General features: G+C 36.6%; 2 protein-coding genes across 5 annotated transcripts; one reads left to right on the plus strand and one right to left on the minus strand.

Annotated features, from left to right (window-relative positions):
• Positions 1-9: 9 nt before the first annotated feature.
• On the minus strand, positions 10-6908 carry rad52 (RAD52 homolog, DNA repair protein). 2 transcript variants are annotated; one of them, XM_046849036.1, is made up of 12 exons: positions 6749-6908; positions 6516-6581; positions 5565-5666; positions 5381-5474; positions 4676-4743; positions 4368-4486; positions 4034-4109; positions 3090-3373; positions 1915-2093; positions 750-824; positions 347-601; positions 10-266 (listed from the first exon to the last, which is right to left on the minus strand). In XM_046849036.1, the coding sequence occupies exons 2-12, from the start codon at positions 6573-6575 to the stop codon at positions 211-213; spliced, it is 1368 nt and encodes a 455-aa protein (XP_046704992.1). In that variant the 5' UTR covers positions 6576-6581; positions 6749-6908; the 3' UTR covers positions 10-210. The 2 variants fall into 2 exon arrangements, with proteins under 2 accessions (XP_046704992.1, XP_046704993.1); XM_046849037.1 differs by having other exon boundaries at positions 6516-6900.
• Positions 6909-10906: 3998 nt separating this feature from the next.
• On the plus strand, positions 10907-23962 carry prr5a (proline rich 5a (renal)). Of its 3 annotated transcripts, XM_046850050.1 has the most exons (11): positions 10907-11223; positions 14393-14454; positions 14641-14768; positions 17539-17649; positions 17843-17923; positions 19712-19760; positions 19856-19913; positions 20019-20110; positions 21039-21179; positions 21262-21400; positions 21658-23962. In XM_046850050.1, the coding sequence occupies exons 2-11, from the start codon at positions 14416-14418 to the stop codon at positions 22182-22184; spliced, it is 1365 nt and encodes a 454-aa protein (XP_046706006.1). In that variant the 5' UTR covers positions 10907-11223; positions 14393-14415; the 3' UTR covers positions 22185-23962. The 3 variants fall into 3 exon arrangements, with proteins under 3 accessions (XP_046706006.1, XP_046706007.1, XP_046706008.1); XM_046850051.1 differs by lacking the exon at positions 14393-14454 and having other exon boundaries at positions 10908-11223; XM_046850052.1 differs by lacking the exons at positions 10907-11223; positions 14393-14454; positions 14641-14768 and having other exon boundaries at positions 17534-17649.
• Positions 23963-24033: the final 71 nt, after the last annotated feature.

A 24033-nucleotide genomic window follows, 5' to 3' on the forward strand; every position in this document is an offset into this window, starting at 1 on the left:
CTTTAAATCTTCATATGGAAAATTTTTTTATTAATGTGTTTAAGATAAAGGCTACAGAAACTCTGAATGTAGATTGTAACATGGAACATTTTTCCATTATAAGGGGTTGTATGTTCAGTAACAATTTGAGCAGCATTGAATATTTAACACCAACAATTCTGTACAAATAAAACATGCAATAAATTAAATTCAAAATACATAATGTCTATTTCAAGGTTCAAGCTTCCTTTTCTTCATGTACTGTCCCTGTCGGTGTGGGCTCTGGCCTGTAGGAATTAAGAATTTTTTTATATAAATAAATGATTATTGCTAATGGTCACATGTCTGTTGTAAAGATTAGCCTTACCTGGTCCTCTAGCTGTACTCTGAGCTGTTGAATTATTGTGTATATCATTTGTGGGTACTCCTTGCCTTTGCTGAACTTGATTGTCGTGCGACCGAAGTGGTGGCCTCAGTGAAGTAGATCTCTGAGGAGTTCTACTACGTGTCACCATCGCATGTTCGCTCGGTGTGGCAGGACGAGACAGCCCTGATGATTCTTTCCCTGGATCATCAAGCATATCAATGCCATCCAGAGTAAAGTTCCATAACTCTGGGTCATCTGAGGAACAGGGTTGGCCATTGATACAGAAACCAACTCAGACACAAGAATTCTCACTTCTGCAGCCACTGGCATTACTAATTAAACATATGACACTGGTTTAAAAAAAAAAAAAAATCTAATCACTCTTAATACTACAAATGCTTACCAGTCATATTTTCCTCCTTCTTAAAGAGCATTCCATGTCCAGGTGTGCTGTGGTTAATGGGACCCAAAGCCTGGCCTGAGAAGACAGTACTGGTTTAGACAAGGCAACTTTTTTATTTCACAATAAAAGGTGTACCAAAAGGAGCGAAGGAAATCTAAAATTAGATTTAGTTTCCTAAAAAAAATCATGTGATTGCAAAATCAATTATTTTTGCAGCTTTCCTGCCAACTATCAAAATGACTTCCGTTGAAAGTTTAAAGCCTTTCATCAGTGCACAATAGTGCCACCTGGTGATCAAAGGACGAAGTGCAATCATTGCATAGCATCTAAGTGCATGCTGAGACAGATTTTGGGCTGCAGCTAACAAAACAAACAAAAAAAAGATTTAATATATAAATCAAGACAAAATAATTATTAGAATAATAATTACTATGCATGAATTCAGAATACTTCTTCATTACATTAAGGCTACTTACTTCCAAGCATGTAACTAATTACCTTTTTACCCGGTCCTAGTTACCATTACTTCCTAATACGACTCATTTTTGAACTATAAACTTATAAAGCGTTAGGATTAACATGTTCATTTGCTTCTCTAAACAGCATATACTGGTTACAAAAAACTAAGGCAATGAGAAACAAAGGCATTAAATATATTATACTATTTTTCATTACCTTACACACAAAAAAAAAAAGCTAAATAGATTTTGTATTTGGTAGAATTTTATTTATATCACATTTTTACAAATTGAGGTTACTTTGCTGTTTATCTAGATGTCTTTTTAAAAACAAACAATTGTTTGTGTTGCATGAGTATGAAAAGAATGCAATTTTGCTTTTGATAAAGTAGAGCCACCAAAGTAGACTACTGTTTTTTTCTTTTTTACTCTGTTTGCATGTGCGACTTGTTATGAAAATAAGGAATGCTGCAAACCCCACCTCTCAAATTTCCTGAGGAAGTATCAAAGACACAGACTAGACATTAGTAATGGAGTCACAGCTAATGAGATGCAGTTTGGGCAGTGGAAAATTAATCTTAGGTCTACCAACCCAGACTATCCTAATATTGATTCAATAACCCGAAATTCCTAGCTCATCACAAAAATTAAAAAAATTAAAAAAAATTATACTCTCTTCCTCGTTAGGCCACTTTAGTTAGTTGTACCTCCGTTAGAATGAGACACTGTGGGTTCAGTCTTTGCATGCACATTTCCCTGCTGCATCCTCTTAGCCTCCATCTCCTGTCTGAACTTCTGCTGCAGCTGCTGCTGCCTCAGCTTTCTCTGCTGCTTGGAGTCCAGCGTAGGGTCATAGCAGGATAAGTCAGCCATGTCCGCTGATGATCTGACCACAGACACACACACTGCGTCAACACCTTGGATTTTACAAACAAAAGGAGCAGCTGTATAGCTGGTGTGGTTCAAACTATCAATTCATTGTGGTGTTCCTGTAGCAAGAAGCTTCATATGTTGTGCCTGTAATACCTTTAAATTCACTATTTAATTGAAATGGGACCCAACAAAATTTCACCAAATTTACTGAAATAACGATATAATGTGTACTGAAAGGTTCAGTGATTTTCAAACACTAAAATAAAAATAATAATAAAAAAAACAATTCCATTGCAATATTGAAATCATATACATTATATATTATTTGATATATGATTTGTAAGATTTGACACCTGACCATCACACACATTTTTAGACGTGAGCCCTTTCCAAACCGTAACGTGTGAAGCAAACAAATTTGATATAAATGTGTAGGATATCCCATAGAATAAAAAAAATTCCTTGTAAAAAAAAATTCCACTGTAATTAAGAGGCTTTAACAATGTACCTATGCCAAAGTGAGACATGATGAGAGAATTTTGGAGAGAAAGAACTCACTAATGCACTTCTGATAGAATGAATGAACGCAAATCCCCACAGTCACTCTGCGATATCTAGTGGAGATCATTCTAACAGCAAACCAGGACAAAAATCAGTGGTAATGCCAATGGTTTTGGAATCAAAATATATGGCTGTGATGGTCGAATGTCCACATATATATTTGGTCACACAGTGTAAGTGAAATTAGATTTTGTTATATTTGTACGACACAACATATTAATTCCTTAATGTATATGAGCCAAGCGTTGGTTTTCTTCTGGTGGCACTGTATTTGTTCATGCATAATTGCATTATTTTCTATAATGGCGTCTGAGTTTTTTTTTAATACCACATACATTTACCAATATTGATTGGTATTTCAATTTTGAATTATGGATAAACAAACAAACTTATGATAAATGTCATGGCTTTATTAAAGCAGCAAACAGTCCAGTTATGAAAATGTTACCTGGACATGTTAGTGGACCCATTTTCACAGTCCTGCTGAGCCAAAGTGTTGACTAAATCTGATGTCATATTTGGGATTGGGTTCCTGGAGCTCATAGTGTTCTGTGGCACTGCTGGCACTAGCTGGATTCCAGTCTGTACTGACGAAGAGTCCAGTACTGCTTCAGTTCTCTCTTTACTGGAAGCCCTGGAGTCAGTACGGGACAGGCTGTCGTAGCGAGCTTTCTCCACTGCTGGCTCATTATCACTGCGCTTCGTCTTGTTTGGGTCTAAAGGTGAAGGAGGCTGCAAAAAAACAGCAAACTAATCAGTAACTTGCACTTCCACTTATAGCTTTCACACATGACTGTCATTTCCTTCTGATAGTGGAAGATAACTAGAGTACAAGCTTTAAGCAGTCAAACATGAGCGACTTTGTCTTATCAGAGAACATGGTCATAGACCCACATAGCTGTGGTGATGTTTGCCAGAAAACACAATCTAGAAAGTTCTGTTTCTTTAATGACAGTTACAAAAAAGTAAAGCTAAGCAATTAAATTATTATTTTATTACAATTATATTTAAAAAAATCAACATGTCAATATTATATTCTTGATATGGGCAATTTAATATGTCACAAAAGTTCCACTAGAAGTAGCTTGTCGATATGCAACAACAAAACACATTATTACTGAAGTATTGCATTCAGGAGACATTTTCAAAATACACTTCACCAAAATATTGCCATCAAGTGCAAGGATAAAATACTGGAAAATGACACAGGGTGACTATAGTTTGGCAGTTAAAACTGCAGAGTTGTACTTTGGCAATCCTTGGAAATGATACAGATGGGAGAGACACATCCTGTTATCACAGATTTCTGTGAATTGTTGCTTTAGGTACAGTATTTCTAAATGAAACAAAGAAGTTCACAGGGAAAGTATTTTAATAAAATGAACTGCTGACCTGCTTTGGGATCTTGTTGACTGCCATCAGATACTCCTTGTTAAGGATGCAGTTTCCAAGAGCATTTCCAAAGCACCTAAATGCACCAACATAAATGCATTCTATATTTTAATATGAAAATAAAAATAGACCAGAATTGTTTTTATATAGTTTTATGTTGAAATATTGTAATGTATTAATAAAAATACCATTATTCATTATTAAATGAAGTAAAATGTTAATACAGTACTGTATACATAAAATAGCATTTTTGGAGTGGCATCCGTTTATCGCGGTTTATCGTTTACACAAAACACCAACGTTTTTCCCTTTAAACAAGAAATCATGTGATTACTTCAGTGCTCGTTTTAGCCCATCTGTAACAGCCTCTTTCCTCGCCTTCTCCAGAGACAGCGCTTTCGATTTGAGACCCTCGCTTACTCCGTAGCCCACATCTTCATGGAATGCTCCATCCTGAGGAAAAAAAGAAAAAGAAAAAAAAGACCTGCACATCAATTAGTGGAAACTGATTAAAAAGTCAACATCTCCTGCTATGCGAGAACAACCGGCCGCACTGGTCCTGTTAATGATAAGTTTAGATGCTTCTTGTGTATACTATGCGCAATTAATTAACTACATTGTTTGGCATGACAGCTCTCTTACCTTCAGTTGAACTTTCACAAATGCACTGACGCCGACGTAGAATTTCCCGTTAATCAGGTCTACAAAGTCTACACAGAGTGAACAATGCATTAGGAGAAACTCAGGACCAACAGTGCACTGGCACATCTCTTTCAGTAATAACAAATAAATTAAATGAAAAGCATGTTTGATGTGTGCTGCCCATTCCAGATTTAGTTTCCATTTAGTTTCCATTCCAGATTTTAGTCCAGTTTCCTGTTATATATACACCCTCCAATCCTTAGAGAAGGCATTTCACTAGATTTTGAAGCACAGCATTGGAAATTAGTGTACATTCAAGCACAAGAGCATTAGTAAAGTCAGGGTACTGATGTCAGGCGAGGAGGTCTGTGGTTCAATCAGTGCTCCAGTTCATCTAAGTTGAGGTCAGGCTTTGTGCAAGACACTTCAGTTCTCCAACCTTGGCAAGCCATTTCTTTGTGGATTATAACAATATATATTTTTTTCTTTCAGTACTGGAGTTTTTATATTTAAACAATTTTTACTTTTGCAGTCTACAACAGGCAGGAGGAAATTATTCTATTTTTATAAATTAATACCATACCCTGGGGACAATACTTGATTGGGGCCAAATTCTTTCTACAATAGAAGACTAATTTTGTGTGTTTCCTTGGAAAACAATTACATTTCTTATTTCAGTACTAGTCAGATTAAATCCGTCCTTACCAACATTTTGTTGAGAAATTGAGTGAGACCAGCCATTGTAGCCAAACATTTCATTAGCCAGACTGATAACCCTGTGACCCTCAATGTAGCACACCTATAAACAGACAGGAAATATTTAGTCAAACAACAAACTGTAAGGACTTGGTAACAACAGGGAACAAACAGTACGAGAAGTTTTCCTTGCCTTTTGACCTCCTCCTGCCTGCCGAGAGCTAATGTACTCAGGTCCGAGCTTCTGTCGAAGAGCATTCTGAATGGCCTGGTACTCCCCAGCAGTGTACTGGTACTGAAAGATCACCACATAACACTTTGATATTAAAGATCATTTAAGATTCCAGGGTCCTGTCTGTGGATTCAAGAAATTTGTGTCAGGGTTTTAGTGTGGATGTGTGTAAGTGTAGGTGTGTGTACATTAGTGATAAGAAGATCGGGTCATTTTAGTGACTTGGTTTTTGGAATCTTGTTCATCAAAATAAACAAATCTTTTTAAGTCATTTAGTTCATTTCGTTCCTTTAATCAGAAATAGAAGAAAATGTTACATTTTCAATAAACAGATCCTCCAACACGACAGACAGACAGACATACAGACGCACTTGACAAATAAATGAACGACTTAGAATGAAGGAATCGTTATCATGAACTATCCATCACTATTATACATTGTGCTGTGTGACAGAATCGCCTTTCAGTCAGGGGATTTTTATTTTTCCTGTATTATATGTAGCATTCCTGCGATATGCTTTATAACCACTACAGCCCTCACACTGAGAGACTGAAATCCATACACAGGTGAACCCATGGATAGATGGATTAATTCAATTGATGAATGGAGGAGATTCCATGGATTGATGGATTGATAAATGGATGGAATAAAATACACCAAAAGATGGATGGACTCCATGGAATCCATGGTTGGATTTATAAATATAACGCGTGCTAAAATAGTGAAGATATACCACAAATCATCACCCAGAGTTTTCATTTCTCAAAAAGCAGCTTTTGAGATCTTTTAGGTTCACAAGTAGATATGCATGGACCAACATGAAGCATTTGTGCATGTTTTTTTTTTTTTAACAAATAATGCATGTTTGCAACTTTATAATTTAAAAGTTATATAACTAGATATGTACATACCTGTCCAAAACACATACTGGTTGTGTGCTCTTGGTCTTCTTTCCCATTACAGTGTTCCATATGTGGCTATTTTCAGTAAAATACGGAATGAATGCTTTCAGTAATCACATGTGGGTTGTTCAAACTTTATTTATTATAAGCAACAGCTGCTGCAATGAGTCATTTTAACTTAGCTAGCTGGTTAGTTAGCTTTCATGCTCATTTACTCTTTTACAGTAGTCACTATTCATTACCGGAAGTCAGAGAACGTCTGTATCTGCTGTTGAGTTTTTTATATTTTATTCGTAAAAGCAGTATAAACCTGCTTACAAAATAAAATAGATATTTTGACTTCCCGCGTTGAGGAAGCGGTGAGTTACTCCAGCCTATCCGGGCACAACGTGGGCGTGCCAACAATTGGTTCAATCCCAAATAACCTCTAACGCCTTCAAATGTGCACTACACTCTGCATCAAACAACGAATTCAACATCCTATGAAGTGCACTATTTTTGACATTAGCGCGATTTGGAATTCAACCAATATGGCTGTAATCGACTTCCTGTTAAAATTTTACTGGAAGAGTTTTGTAATAAAACGATAAAATATATTTTCTTGAAATATGGAGATTTTTTTCATGTCTTGTATGTCGAATTTGCAATGAACGTTAATTGCATATCAAGTACACTCGAGAGCCATAACAGGTTGCCTTGGCAACAGTCTCATGGCTGACAGCGTGACTCGTTTTCAGACCACGCCCCTTGTATGGCTGTGATCAAACAAAATAAAAAGTATTCTTTTATTATTATTATTTTCCCATGGTTGGATTATGTGTGTATTTATGGTAATCCTTTCTTGGATTCGCCTGTAAATCCTGATCTGAAAGAGTTTACAGAGTTTTCCACTTTTTAATTGACACAAAAAGTTACTATTAATGCTGAAACACAGGGTCTGTGGTGGAGAATACACACTAAATATGACACCAGTCTATCATGCACACTCATGCACTCCTCAGAGTAGGGATAGTGAGATATGGGGAGAACAGACACAGAAAATCCACACAGATCCACACCTGAGTAACGCTTCATCAATCCTCAATGGCCTGGTACTCGCCTGCAGTGTACTGGTACTGAAACATGGTACTGATTTAAATCCATGGATGGATGGATGGAAAAATTAGCAAAAGATGGATGGACTGGAATTCATGGTAGGTCTTATGATTATAATATATATCAGAGTTACATATACCACATACACCGATCAGGCCAGTGAAGTGAATAACACTGATTATCTCTTCATCATGGCACCTGCTAGTGGGTGGGATATATTAGGCAGTAAGTGAAAATTATGTCCTCAATTTTGATATACTAGAAGTAGGAAAAATAGGCAAGTGTAAGGATTTGAGTGATTTTGACGAAGGCCAAATTGTGATGGCCAGACGACAGGGTCAGAGCATCTCTAAAACTGCAGCTCTTGTGATTTTTCCAGTCTGCAGTGGTCAGTGTTGTGGTCCAAGAAAGAAACAGTGGTGCACCTGCGACAGGGTCATGGACAGCCGAGGGTCATTGATGCATTTGGGGAGCGAAGGAGCGAAGATCAGTGTATCTACATCACTTAGGTTTGAATGAAAAAACAAAGCAGGTTTTGAGATCTATTAGGTTTTCAAGTAGAGATCCATGGATAAACATGTACCACATATGTGTACAGAATAATACATGTTCGCAACGTTACTGTTTTATAACTATTTGTACATACCTGTCCAAAACACATGCTGGCTGTGTGCTTTTGATCTTCTCTCTAATTTTAATGTTCTATATGTAGTTATTTTTACAAACGTCTGGAATAATGTTGCATATAGCGAATAAATGAATGCTGGATCTTAGTTCAGGATTAAACCAGTAACCTTGGTGCTCTGAGAAAAAAATAATTAATGCTGCCAAACACCATGCCTTTGCTAATTACTTAATTACTATATAATATATAATTATAATATATATATATATATATATAATTACTTATAAAGAACATATTCACTTTTAATCACCACATTATCTGTGTAAAGCTGCTTTGAGACAATGTTCATTGTTAAAAGCGCTATACAAATAAAAATGAATTGAATTAAAAATTAATTAATAACAAAGTCTAAATAATTACATAGTTTTGAATAACCATAGCTATTTTCTTTTAGTTTTGTCATTATAAAAATGTTAAAATATCTTTTGAATCTTTTCTGGCTCTGGATAAAGCGGTTAATAAAGGTAAGACAAATTTACATTTGTGACATTTAACAAATGGCCTTTATTAAAAGTGACCTACAAAACTGCTTTAAAGTCATAAATAAATAACAGTTCAGAAATAAATACACACAAACATTCACACTTAAATCAACATCAGTTGACAATCGATTTGATAAAAGCTACCGTTTTGTTAAGCATTGCCATACAAGTATTTAAGCTATCATACCAGGATTTGCATATCATATTTCACCTCCAGAGATTTGCTTGTTATTCACATTAAAACAAAGGTAAGGAGACTGTTTGCAAACTATGCTCCAAATGCTAGGCCTCCTGAGGAGCCTCTAAACCTGTATATGTACAAGGCCTCTTTTCTGCTTTTCCTAGCTACAGATACATGAGCATGTAGCATGACAATATGCTATTAGCATAGTTCATTTAGGCGTTTCATTGGGGGGAAAAGTATAATTGTGTTCAGCCCAAAGATAATTTTTGTCTACCGCATCAGATTATTTACCTTTAATAAATGCCTTATTGGTGTTTTTTTTCTACCTTTGTGAAACCAAGCACACCAGCACTTCCAATAGTGTAAGGAAAATGCACAGACTTGTATGACAAAGCAAGGCTGGCTAATATCTTTCTAGCCTAGCCTGAATAATCATGCAGGATATCAGAGATATGTGCAATACTGTACAGTTACTTGTGTATCAGACACAATGTCATAATGTAAAGCTTTGTTCAGTATTTAGCATCTTCTTTTTGAGCCGAGATATTTATTAAACATTTCCAGGAATCACAACTGATATAAAAACCTGTCACTGCTGATACAATGTCTCAAAGCAGCTTTACAGAATGTAACAGTTAAGGTGAACGATGTGTATTTATCCCTGATGAGCAGCCATGGTGACTGTGGCAAGGAAAAACTCCCTTAGATGTTCAGAGTAAGAAACCTTGAGAGGAACCAGACTCAAAAGGGGAACCATCCTCATTTGGGTGAAATCAAGAGTGTGATTATAAATGTTTTAAACAATGCAGAACACTGTAGAGTGAGAACTAACATGAGCACCGAAATGTGGAACCAGGAGCTACTAAGCAACTCATAAAATTGCTCAACATTTGCAATCATCACAGATCCAACACCAGCTTCTCCATGCCAGAGCCTTTAAACACTCCAAGAGGTCCAATGTTCAAACTCCAAATGAAGTGGGATCCAAATGGTGCTGGTACGTCTCTAGATGGTTTAGGATGTTTGCGGGGTTGGCATCTACTTCTTTAAAGGTCCACAATCTTCATGAGGTGGGACGTGACTGGGGCTGGAGCAACCTCAGTCATCCTGTCCCTTTTGTCATTTCTGATCTGCCTGATTCATCTCAATGCTCACTCTGTGCAACTGAGAATGGTTCTACATGACCAGCCTGAAGATCCATGATGTTACTGAGAAACTCAAGAACTATGAGGATGGATTTGGATTGTAATTTAATATAAACAGTCTACTACACTGGCTTAGGACTGCAATTTCAATGAACAGTTCTGCAGTTAAGGACCCTTTACTGAACAGTACACCTCAACTATGATAAAACTCTAATGAATCGACATTAGATGAGAAAGGGTTCCCTTTTAAATCTGATTCCTCTCAACGTTTCTTCCTTATACCATCTCATGGTCTTCTTCCATGCCATTAGGGATAAACTTATGAGGGTTGATCTTATAGGCACTAACATATACATTCAAACAGAACCTATTTATATCTGTTAAGCTGCTTTGGGAAAATGTCCATTGTTGAAATTAATGTGTATTGAATAGAGATATTGTGTCGTTGTAAAGCAACACCGTCTCAAACACCATCATCAGCCCAATCCCAAATCCCTTCCTATTCCCTATTTTAGTGTACTACCACCGCAGGATATGAAACCTTAAACCTTGCATTGTTTCGCGTCATGGGTGGAATCCCTCCCTGTGGCCAGTTTTCCCGCATTGAAAAAAACCCTCCCTGTGCAGGAGAAATTCTGGAGATAGATCAATAAACGTGTTGTGTAGTACAACTGTAGTATCGCCATTTGGGTCTCGAGCCCTTTCCTTTTCGCGTCTCGACGATGGCGTCGTGCACAGCGCGCGCTCTCGTCCGCGCCCGCGCACCCGCGCACGCACGCACCTCATCGCACCCAATGTCTGGAGGAGCGTCTGGCCGCGCGCGCAGTCTGCAAACCGGGCGCGGGTAGGAGGGGCGATTCGAGGCTACAGATACCACAGGAATGACAGGAGGAAGCCGCCTTGCCCCACATCCGCATTTACACATTCAACTCACTTCACTGGAAAACAATACCGCCCTGGACGCGCATTCTGACGCGCATCCGATCTCTTCACGCCTCCAGTTCTTTGTTAATTTATCTCAGTATTTATCTATTAATTTTTGTTATTGTTTTTATCACCCAAAGTTACCGTATCCGAGGTGTCCATGACTGTTTACACGCAGTTTTCAATCTAAAAGCGAATGATGGTGAGTTAAGACAGCTTCAAACGTAATGCACACATTTCTTTCTTTTCTTTGGCATTGCATATTTTATTGCTGTAAATACAGGCTTGTTTGTTGGCTAAATAACGGGAATGCGTCCTATCCGCCAATAGGTACACCGAGTACTGGGGTGAACCGCCCCCCCAAACACACACACGCGCGCGCGCACACAATTACAGTCAAATGGGTTACAATGTTATGCGCCAGGCATATGGACAGAGGTTGAAGTGTGTGATCGTGTCCAAGACAGGAAAAAGAAACTGTATCAAAGGGACACTAATGTCCTTGGTGTCTCTACTAGGAGCTGCAGCTGGACGGTGATCTTACCTGTCCACGTTTATTAAAACCGAAACGCACACGTTTGTGTACTGTGAAAACACTTAATTCTAAATGAGTTAAAAGGGAAAACACACACGATTACACATCACGGGACTGTGCTCGCGTGTAAGAGGATTTTCGGCGTGAAAGACGGAGCACGTGTTTGTGAAAGCGGAGTGGCTCTGTGATGATGTACGAGCCTTTTGTTGTAGCTCTTTGTTGAACGGGATATTGCACGCATGCCGCTAGGTGGCGCATTTTGAACACATTGCACATGTCTGCACATGTCTTTCCTGTGCTTCCCTGCTCTAAAAATTCATTGTAAAGCTCAAGTTTGGTTTTGAGCTGAAGACCTATACAAGGGCATTTTTTTCTAGAGCAAAGAGAAACTGCTGAGGTGCAAAAAGGAAAAGGGCACGATTCAGTGTTTAATTTGTAAAACATGAGGTAGCAGCAGCAACACCAACGGAGAGGTGATCCGGAAAGTAGGAGGGGGAGGAAATACATCCTGGAAGACACAACATTGATTCAAGCACTCTATTTAAATACATAAATGTTATATTATAGGTCATACACATAGGGATTAGTTTTACAAACCTCAGACTTTCATGTAACATGTAACATGCTACAGTTTTTATTTTTAATCTAATAATTTCATATTAGATTAGATTAGATTAGATCACCTGTTATGATACAGTCTGATTTCATTTTAGTGCCTTCTGTTTTATGTCACCCACTTGATATAGATTCTCAGGCGGGCCTACTGTTCATTTGCAATTGATGACGATGTAGACAAGGACTATTTTAAGCATCAAAGTTACGGCTGGGCCTATTTGCACATCAGTTTATTTTTAATATCCCAAATTATAATTGATTTTAATTGATTGATATTCAATAACGATCAATAAGAAACAAACTTAAAATGGTTGCCAGGTCTTATTGTTTTTTAAACCAATAAATGAATGAATCCAAAATCATCTGACCTTTAACATTTCAGTGGGGATGTGGAAGGACTGGAGGAGTCATCTGCATTGTTCCTTTATTAAATATCACAGCGATGTGTTCAGCTGTGCTCAACCTGAAAACAGTGTTCATTTTGCTCAGAACACTTGGTTTAGAAAAGTACATTATGCGCTTTAAACAACATGACTCAAATATGAATAGTGATATCAGTGGATAAAAATGACTGTATCTTGCCTAATGAGCCAAAAGACTGAACAACACCATACCGTAACTTGCAGCCTCCTACCGATGTCACAATTTGCTTAGCGTATTGGTGTCCTTTAGAAATCTAAATATAAACACAATATGACAAAAGGGATGCATTTTGTGTGATGAGTCAACAAGGTTTAGAAACTGAGAAAACAGCTTTCTTTCTTTCTTTCTTTCTTTCTTTCTTTCTTTCTTTCTTTCTTTCTTTCTTTCTTTCTTTCTTTCTTTCTTTCTGCCTTTCTTTCTTTCTTTCTGCCTTTCTTTCTTCCTTTCTTTCTTTCTTTCTTTCTTTCTTTCTTTCTTTCTTTCTTTCTTTCTTTCTTTCTTTCTTTCTTTCCTTTTTTAATGATATAAAAGTCATCTGCTTTTTTCCCTTTCTTTTTTAAACCATGTTTGTATTATATTTGGAATGGTACCTTAGGAAGTCATAGATAAGGAAGTGAAAAATTGCCTAATCCATGGAAAGCAGATCCAGAAAAGAAGCCATTGAAACCTGTGAGGTCCGGATCTGTGAGGCTGTAGGGTGGATCCCTGACTGGATCAGAATATTTTAAGTATGAATTAAGTTTGCATTTTGAATTCAGTAAAAAAATAGTTATTTAAATGTGCCTGTCTCTGTCACCGAGATGGCACTCTTTTCTACCTTCAGCATCATTTAGTTAATATGGTTCTTTATGTAAGTTATTTGAAGTTCACTTAGGTGTTTTCTTTTAAATGATTAAGATACCTCTGAGAATTTTCTGGATGTGTATACACTAGGGTTAAATTCAAATAAAGCAAGCCCACATACAGACTTTTTACACAGGCCTTGGCTCTGTATAGTCAATGTGGGTGTCCTTTCTATCTACTGAGTTAAAATAAAACGTATTATACCACTTTAAGTCCCTGGGTAGTCTATTGCCCCCGCAGTGACACTCCTTCTTTTGGACCTTGAAACATGATTCAGTTTTAGACCAGTTTTTTTTCTCACACACACACACACAAACACACACACACACACACACACACACACACACACACACACACACACACACACACATTTTGCCGTTTTTCCCTAAACCTTTGAGGCACTTTCCGTACTTCATTTTTACTGAGTAATACTGGAACAGGATTTGGCACCTCTGTAGCATTTTTATGCAAAAGTGTATGGAGCAAAACAGGATGCTAAAAAAGCAAGACAAGTGTCATGTCTGTTTCTGAAACTTGTAGGCCCATCCACTAATGTGGGTTTTGGATTTTGTAAACACATCACACTGTGTACTTTTTCTTCTGCATAGTTATATCACAATAATTACTATACAAAATTATTTTCTAATAAAGCTGTATTAAACATAAAATAGACTAGCTTTATTATGCCAGGCGTACATATCACATCACTCCTGAAACCAGTGAGTGAGTTGTAAACCACACACTTTTCTTCTGTAATTAAACATAGGCAAGTGGGCAAGTTTATTAGATATGAATGGAGGAAAAACATTATCAAGTTTTATAGGATTGTTTAATATGATTATCATGGATTATATGCCTCCTATTAAACTATATATGATATGAGAATGTAGAATTTATTGGAATTAATTTGATTCACACTCTTTTGGATGTAATATGGTATATATTTTATGTATAGAGCAGCAAAATGTACTTTTGGACATGACCAGGAGCAGAGAGCACTTACTACAAATCCATAGGGTAATTAAACATGAATTATTTATAACAGTAGTTCAAAAGTATATAAATGTATTTATTTCTATGGTTTTACACATCTGTATACTTGTTCATATTGTATGATCTTTATTAGGAGCTTTAATCTAAATGAATGTTGGACTCTCTCTCTCTCTCTCTCTCTCTCTCTCTCTCTGCATTGCTTGAATAAAGATGCTGGAAGACTTGAGTGGGACACACACCAGACCAGGCACCCTTAAAACAAGCTCATTCAGCTTTTCGGCCCTGGCATCCCTACCACACTGTCTTCACATGGATGCCAGTGCACACCCTATCAGAAGGTAAGATTCTAATTAATCTTTCAGCACAGCATAAAATCAACACTGTAATTAAAAAAGGCAATAAGTCAATATTGTTTGTAATATTGTTTCTCCACATTTTATGCCCCACAGGGCATTAGTTTATTTTTCTGTTTTAAGAGAGATCACTAGGGTTAAATAGTAAGAGGAAATAGAGCTCTGTGCTTAAGATGTTGTGAGTTTGTAATCCCAGCACCACCAAGCTTCCCCTGTAACTACTCAATTGTATAAATGAGATAATTGTATGTCGCTCTGGACAATGGCATCCGTCAAATGCCAAATATGTAAATGTAAATCATGAATCAAATGTCTAATGTAATAGCTATAAACCAATAATTCCTGTATTGACTCTTGTAGTTCAGATTGCGTTAACATAATTACAAAGGACTAGACAGCAGAAGCACAATAACCCTGACACACAAATGCATCCGTTATATGTTTAACCTTGAGCTTTTAAATGTGACTCATTTATAATTCACACTCAGTTCCTGCTTTCACAGTGGTGTCTGTGAGTTTAATAAACAGACACACGAGGACACATTTAGGTGAGCTGAAGTCCCAGATTTGGCTTTGAATGTAAACCACCCACTTTCTAAACAAGTTCATTGTCACTCTATGAGTTATTTATTATATATATTTTTTAAACATACAATTGATTTGTTCGGTGTTAAGAAGAAATGTAATATTTTCTTACAATCCATTCATGCATGCTACATGGTTGTCTCTGGAACCTGACTGCTCAGGAGTATTTAATTACACCAGGAGTATTTAATTGGTCAGACATTATTGAGTATTTATTTTTTATTAAAGCAGCTCTGCCAGCTGTAATTCACATCACGTTTATATCCACGTGCCGATATGTTATCGTTATCAGCACATTATATAATATGGCTAACGTGTCAGAAATGTGTTGTAATTTAACAATGAAAGTCGTATAATTGGTAACATGGTTTACAGTATAGTAAGGCATTGTTTATATAAAATGTCTGGAATTGCTTTGTGGAAGTCAGTAAGTTTTATGCCACGGGAAAATCAGGAAATTCAGGACAGAGGAGTTAGATTTTGTTTTTACTTATTAAGCTCATGAGAGGGAAAACAAAGGCTAAAGAATCGTATAAAATAATGTTTAAATCTGTTAATTTTAACAGAAAGGATCTTGCAAATGTGTGACAACAATTAAATGGAACGACTGTTTCTTGCTGTTGAAACAGGAAGCCAGAGGTTTTACAAATTACAAACAGCTTCTTAAATGGCTAGAGGTTCGATTAGGGAAGTAAAGTATTTGCTTAAAGAACGTATATCAAAATGAAATTTAAAGAAGTCCACCTTTAAAATCTACATTAGGGCACTTGCATCATTTTTGGCAAGTTCATGCTTGAACACTTTCTGTTTCTTTTTTGCTGCCTTGCTGTTGAGTGTTGTTTTGAAGTCAAGTTCTCTGCTCAAGGAATTTCCTCATTACTGCTGACCTCTGCTTATGCAACACTAACGCATGTGAAACTACTACTGCGGTAAAAACTCCACAGAATTATATTCGTGTACAGGGCTAATCGGTTTTATTTCAGGAACCTCTCGAAAGAACACATGTAATAAGTGACATTCTGTAATGCTGGTTCTTTCCATAAAACCTAGAAAAAGTGGATAGGTCATTAGAGGGCATTCCATAATTTGTTTCATTCCATTCAGATATGCATTGCAACATTATTGTGCACTATTGGTCCATTTCATAATGCAGCATATAAGATCCTTGGGTTTTTGCATGTTACTTCTCCAATTCAGTATTGAGTAGGGTTCATATTTGGAGATTAAGATGCTCTTTGGAAAAACACTGTTTTTACATTTCTGTTTTTACAAGTATGATCCACATGGTAGCAGCAACAAGGTTCTGGAATGAATTTGTTACCATTCGTCAGCGAAGCATTGTTGCATGCATGTTTTCAGAAAGGTACTGTATCTTGCAATGCTTTCCAATGCTTTGTGAAAGTGTTGTTAAACTGAAAACCACAAGAATCAACGAACTATGCAAATCTGAAATTATTTTTGTGGCCTTTTACACCTCCTCCAACATCCTCCTTACTATCTACACATTGGGCCAATTCCTGTTTCAAAGTTGTAAAAATTTTTGTTATGACCGTGATTGTGCTTGTTGGTTATTGTAACTGTGTAAGTATTTTATATCCATTACCTGATTTTAGTCATTTATTTGATAGAAAGTTTATTTCATGGTATTGTAAGAAAAAGAGATTTACAGGAGTGCAACATCTTATCCCAGAGTTCTTGTGGATTAAAAGCAAAGAATATTATTTATACTTTAATTTGTGTTCATTTAAAATATCATACATGCCTCACTGATTATGGCATCCTATTTGGCACATATTTGTGAGAGAAAAAAATATTTGATAAATTATGTAATTATAGTCATTATTAATATAACAATTAATTATTGTAATCATTTTACTGTTGTAAGCTTATCTTATAACAAGGGTTTTTTTTGCTATGTGCATGTATGGACATAAAATTGAGAAATCATGAAATATAATTTAATATAAAGAGGAAGGAAATACATTTCTGAAGAAAGACGGTCCTGACTCATGGTCAACGGTTAACCTCTACTTTCATTTCCCCCTCCCTCACCCACCCTGAGTCATGTTTACTCCTGGCTTTGTCAGATTCAGCTCGGGACAAACTGTGCCGTTCTTTCTCTCTCTCTCTCTCTCTCTCTCTCTCTCTCTCTCTTTCACATGACCATGAGGACTCTGTACCGTCTGAGGTTGGTGAGCTCTCCGAACCTGAGTCAGCTGGGCAAGAATGAGAAGGCGTCACTGGAGGAGCGAGGATCTGGTCCAAACGCGACATGGAACAGGTGACCTTCATCTACATTGCCTATCTTTATGAATTATGTGCTTATGTTTTGCATTTGGTTAATTGCCAGTGTAACTACACCAGTGCACTTCTAAGGACTATTAAATGAATGCTTTTTAGACAACCATTATAGTTTCAGTTATATATTCAGATTAGAGGTTTAATTTATCTGTGTTTGGACCTATTTATCACAGCATTCACAATGCAGTTATTGGTGTTTTCCAAAAGAAGGGACTGGCTGACCACGAACTCTACACACTCAATGAAGGTGTGAGGTGAGTCTAGACATTTTGACCTAATCCCAGTCAGATCAATATGTTGTGCTTTCATGTAGTTCTGTTACCTGTATCTAACTGGATATAGTGTAAAAAAAACTATAGGATATAACTAAATGCTCTTACACTGTCATTGCATCATTTTTACCTCAAGTTGAAACCGTACATGGTGTAAACTGCATTTATATAACGAAAAATATACTAAATAATTATTTTAAAAGATCAGTCTTGAAATCTTAGGGGTTTGAACAGAAGTGTCAGGAACAATTTGGGGGCAAATATTTCAGTTTAATATTATAACCAAACTGGGTTCAGGGGCTTTGGAATAATCACATTGTGCTGACACACTAATCATTAAATAAATACACGGTTTTACTACAGGTATGTAAACTGAGGCATTTAACAGTATGTACTGTATCATATTGTTTTTTATAGCGTTAGCTCAGTACCTCTAATTTGATTGGTTCCAAGAGTGATTATATTTCCTATAACTGCACTGGAACGCTTCAGTGATACTCTCAGTGATACTCTGCTTATTTGTGTTCATAAGATTTACTTCCCACTTTGAACCAGTTACTTCAGAAATGTTAGTGACATCATCCGTAGACATGGCAAACAATTACTTTTTACTTTAAATTTAAAAGCTTCTCAGTTGAAGATAAGAATGAACATGAGCTGCAAATTTGACCAGAAGCACCTCCAGCAGCAATGTACAAGTCAGTGTGAACTAGTTAGCCAGCTTGCCAATGTGCTATAAAGTGAGTGTGTTTTTTCTGGATCTATGTCCATTAGCAGAGCAAAAATAAAGAGAACATATGGCTATGTGCTATGGCTAAAATCACTTACTCAATATTAATTTCTTGTTTATAAAACTCTCATATAAAATCAATATTGTGCTCTCAGTTGTGTGGTTGTACAGAATATCTGATTGCTTATAGCACTCAGACTGCAGGCTCGTGCCTGCGGCCAAATAACTGCTGTGCTGATGTGTAATAAAACCACAGTATTTTCTCAGACAATATTGCTTAATTATAATATGTAAAGAATGAAAATGCAGGGGCATGCTGGAAAATAATCAATATTGGGTGACCAGAGGTAGATTATTTTTTATAAGTGCACTTCATCTCAATTCATCAATTCATTCAATTCATTCATCTCATTCATCTCATTCATAGCAATTTGGCAACCATTATTTTATCACTTTATTAAAAGAAAACATCCTAGTTTTTTTGTTTTTTTTTACACATTTATAGTTTCACTTCATTTAGGAAAAGTCAAAGAAACAAATAACAACCTATAAAAGCTATACGTTTCCATTCCATCACTTACCAGCCACTTGCAAGAAAAAAAATCCTCATATTTTAATGAGAAACTGCAAAAACAACATTTTATGTGAAGCATACACTGTACATGTCTCTCTTGAAGTAATTGTTGCTCTAAATATCATTAAAATATAAATAAATATAAATTATAGGATTTCGAAAGGATATAAAAGTGAGATTAATGTAATAAGTAATTCATATAATTAATATTCAACCATTTTGAATGAATTGAATTATAAACAAACAAACTATAAAAATATTATTAACAACTATTAAATAAGTACTACTTTTTTTTTCGGATTCACCTAATCCTTTCTACTGATACTAATTTGTGCAAAATTATTTTGCCAACATGAAAAATAAATAATAAATGTAGCTGTATCATGTAATAATACATACATTGAACATGATAGGAAGTTCATTAATAGACTAATAGACTAATCTTGTGGCAATTTTTCTTATTCAGGCAGCTCCTGAAAACTGAACTGGGCTCTTTTTTCACTGAATATCTACAGGTAAGGCTGCCTCATGAAACTTATGTCTATGTTGACACAATAAACTGATTACACAGCCATTAAATGTCTGTCTGTCACTATTCTTCCTGTTCCAGAACCAGTTGCTGACCAAAGGCATGGTCATTCTTAGGGACAAAATAAGATTCTATGAAGGTAAATCAACAAAATGCTTCATGGTTAAATCATGCAGGGAAATTATGAATATAAGGCTGATGCAGGCTTTCAGACATGTGACTATAACAGTGAATTTTTTTACAGGTCAGAAATTACTCGACTCCCTGGCAGAAACTTGGGACTTCTTCTTCTGTGATGTTCTCTCCATGCTACAAGCCATCTTTCACCCAGTCCAGGTAACCTCGTCAATTTCATCTACACACACTGTTGTTTGCCAAAGGTTTCCCAACGGTTGTATCTACAATTTTTTTTTGGGTCAGAAGATAAGATATCCCATCCACCTGCTAATCTACAGCACCACCCACTGGTATTTAAACTTCATACAGTTGTGGTACTGAATACATAACACTTGCATGCTGCAAAAGGCAAGGCTGTAGAAAAAAAAACAGTTTCCGAGAGTGTCCTTAAAGCACCTTTTTGGTTTATGATTTTTGTTTTTAAGCCTTTTGTGTTGTTGCCACAATAAACAGAGCATACCTTTTCCATTACATAGATCTTTTAACATAATGTTGTGGCATTTATAAGGGGATATTTTTTTTTCTTACATCAGTTAACCAAAGTTGTATTGGAAAATTAGAAAATATGGATCTTTCATGGTAGCTCTATTTTTAAGAATCTAGTAAAAGATCTCATGTGTATGTATTTCACAGTCGAGTGTTATGAGTTACTATGCTAATATGAGTAATGTAAGATGTAGTTTAGCTTCAGTTCCTTAGCAAAAGAATGAGAAACCAAGTTGACTTTAGAGTTTGCTTTAAAGTCTTTTTTTTGCAAAAAGAATAAGCTATAACCATAAGGGAGCATTTACATTTAAAGATAATGAAGATGCACAAATTTAAAATCATTGCTCCAGCGTCAATTCGGAACAGTGTGCATTGGATTATATCGTCCAGAGCTCTGGATTATTACATTTTATCAACGGTCCCTTATTTTACGAGCATAGAGCAATCTGCACAGTGCAATATAATCAAGACAAAAAATGTTAAATAAATATATGCATAGTATATATGAGATTACGTCCAGGATCGGGTTCAGTGTCAGAAGAAAACAGAGCGTTCTGTAGCAGGATCTCACATGTCAATGGTGTTATATGTTACCACGCAGGGAAAAGAGCCGTCAGTGCGGCAGTTGTCTCTGCTGCTCTTCAGAAACACTATCACTCTAAACATGAAGCTGGATGAAGCTCTGTCCCGACCGCGTGCCCGTGTCCCTCCGTCCATTGTCCAGATGCTTCTAATACTCCAGGTAGGGAAAACCTGTTCTGTGTGTGTATATCTGTTTATTTATTCACTCTTATTCATTTGAGTTTGTGTTAAATGATTTCCAGGGTGTGCACGAGTCGCAAGGTGTGACAGAGGAGTACCTGAAGCTGGAGTCACTTATTCAGAAGGTGGTGTCACCCTACCTGGGGACACATGGGCTCTGCGCGCACGACTGCGATGCCTCCCACTGTTCATGCATTATGGGTAAGCGAGATGATTTAGGATAGATTAAGCACATGCTAATATTAAACAGTGAAAGTTCCTAACCTTTATATGTTTTTTTTTTTTGACTCTGTGTCTTTTTAAACTCTTATGTAATTACATGCCAACTACATTTACATTTACGCCATTTATGCCTTGAGTCTCTATCAGAATAAATCAACACTGGCTAACTAGATTACAAACTTAAGATACCAACTTAATTGATACTAACTGTGGAAATGCTGTTTTACTGTTCGCAGAAAATCGTCTGCAGTGGGGCTGGTCCAAACCTGCTGAAATCCCCGCAATAAATCCAGTGGTTCGCTCCAAGAGCTACAACATCCCTATGCTCACCCCAGTAGCTGAGTACGATGCGGAGGTCGGCTCTGTGGGTAGCGTGGGTATCCGTCGCCACTCAGCCTGTGAGGTCACTTCCTGTATGGAGCAGCAGGGCTTCTCCCTCTCTGTCAGCATGGAGATGAGCTCCACCCCCAGGATTCCACTTGACCACGAGCTTACCTTACCTACGGCAAAGCATGGGGCCACGGCACAGCCTGCTCTAATCCTACCTTCTATCTTTATCCAGAACTCTGTGGGGCCTTTACACACTCAGACAGTCATCTCAGAGACAGATAAAGCAATGTCTTCACCCACAAGCTGCTCCTCCAGTCCAGAAACCATCGTCATGCAGGGTGCAGACTCTGCGGATTCCGATCAGGATGGGATATTCATCGACTTTTCCCACTGCCGCTCGGACTCCTTCGGCACCAACAGGAAGACGAGCTGAGTTGTGTAATTAATTTGTATTGAACTCCCATATTGATTTATTTAAATCACTACACATGAGGTGATATTTTCACATCACACGTGTTGCCTAAGTGATTAACGGTAAAGCCTGGTATGAGAACAGCACTTCTTTCTTTTATTCTTTCTTTTTTTCTTAAAATAAGAAATCTGAGAACACAACTGTCCTTACGCTGCTTTCCAAATAGGACAGTCTTTAGTCTTTATCTCAGGAGCACAAATGCTGTCTAGAAATGCTCACTCTCTAGGGAGCCTCCTCACGAATAAAACACAGAGCTAGCAAATGTGTGCATCGAATATCACACTGTACTGTATGACTGTTTGTTGGCATTCAGACTGTGGTTGGCCAGACCTCAATTAAACAAAAAAACTAAGATACTGTGTTGGATGTTTTATAGCAGACACTTTTATAAGATGTACTAAACCTTTTGATGTACTGTATGTTTTGGGGATTTTTTAGCTCATTTTTAGCATTTTAAAGGTACATAACGTCACATGGAGAATTCAATTTGACTCAAAGATTGTCTGAAATATGTGATCACCCAGCACTGTCATTTCTTTCATGCTTGTGCCTTCATCATCCAGGTATGGCACAGTTTAGGTGTTTAACATTATGGTTCATATTTGCTGCAGCTTACAAGTCAAATGTGAATGAATCAGACGTCTGGCCGAGAACATGTGATTGTACATATTTAACATAATCATGCAGAAATAGTATTGTGTGTGTGTGTGTGTGTGTGTGTGTGTGTGTGTGTGTGTGTGTGTGTGTGTGTGTGTGTGTGTGTTTTGCAATAACACAGAGATGATTAAGGGGTAAAACAATCATGCGAAATGTGAGTTAATATGCGTTAGATTCTAAATTTATTTGCAGCTCATTTCAGGTAATTGATTTTTATCTGTATATGTACAGTTATTTTCCAGGCATAATGCATCATGTTTTTTTTATATTATAAATGTTCAAATAAATGCACATTTAATTATATTAGCATTAATTGATATGCAAACTATTCTTAAGAAAAATAAAGATTACATTTACATCATTTTATTCTGGCTTTTAGCTTATAGATGGGCACAATATGGATCAAGCTGCATAACAGCATCAAATGAAACAGAGATGAGTGATCTAACAGACGTTAGGAAAATAATAAAGGACACGTCTTTGATTTGTAAGTCAAATAATTGTGTTTAAATTGTACACCTTTTTGAGAAAATGTGAAGTGTGTTTTAATTGTAAATTAATTATTTAATTGTTGCATTTCTTAAATGAAATTATGTAACAAAGTGCTTCAGACGTATTTATAATGTTGTTATGGTTGTATAGTTATGTAGTTATATATGTTTTTTGTTTTTACACAAGCAATGTTTGTTTGTTTTCTTGAGCATTTGGGAAAAATAGTATTGGGAGATAAAGTGGAGGTTTTTAAGGTTGCTTTGTATATATATATATATATATATATATATATATATATATATATATATATATATATTTTTTTATCTGTGGGAAGTAGATTAAGTATGATCATAGTCATCATCTCTTTGTTGCTTGGTTGTGAATTAAAAACACTACCTTTGCTTTGAAACACTACCTTCTTTGTTGCGCAATGGTAAATCCACCAGCAGGGGGCGCTCTGTACCGGCGTCCGAGTGCTGGGGGTCGAGCCGCGGTTTAGTTTTAGTTTTTGTTTTGAAAACCATTTTGGCTCAAATTTGTATGTCGAGTTTGCTGTATTTTTTTTTATAATAAACATTTGACAGCTTCAACTCATTTTCATTATTTGTAACAATCACATTCAGGCAAAAGAAAGAAAAAAAAGGGTTTAAAAAAAAAGGCC

This window comes from Silurus meridionalis, chromosome 5 (assembly GCF_014805685.1).
Source record: "Silurus meridionalis isolate SWU-2019-XX chromosome 5, ASM1480568v1, whole genome shotgun sequence".
NCBI classification, from domain to species: Eukaryota; Metazoa; Chordata; class Actinopteri; order Siluriformes; family Siluridae; genus Silurus; species Silurus meridionalis.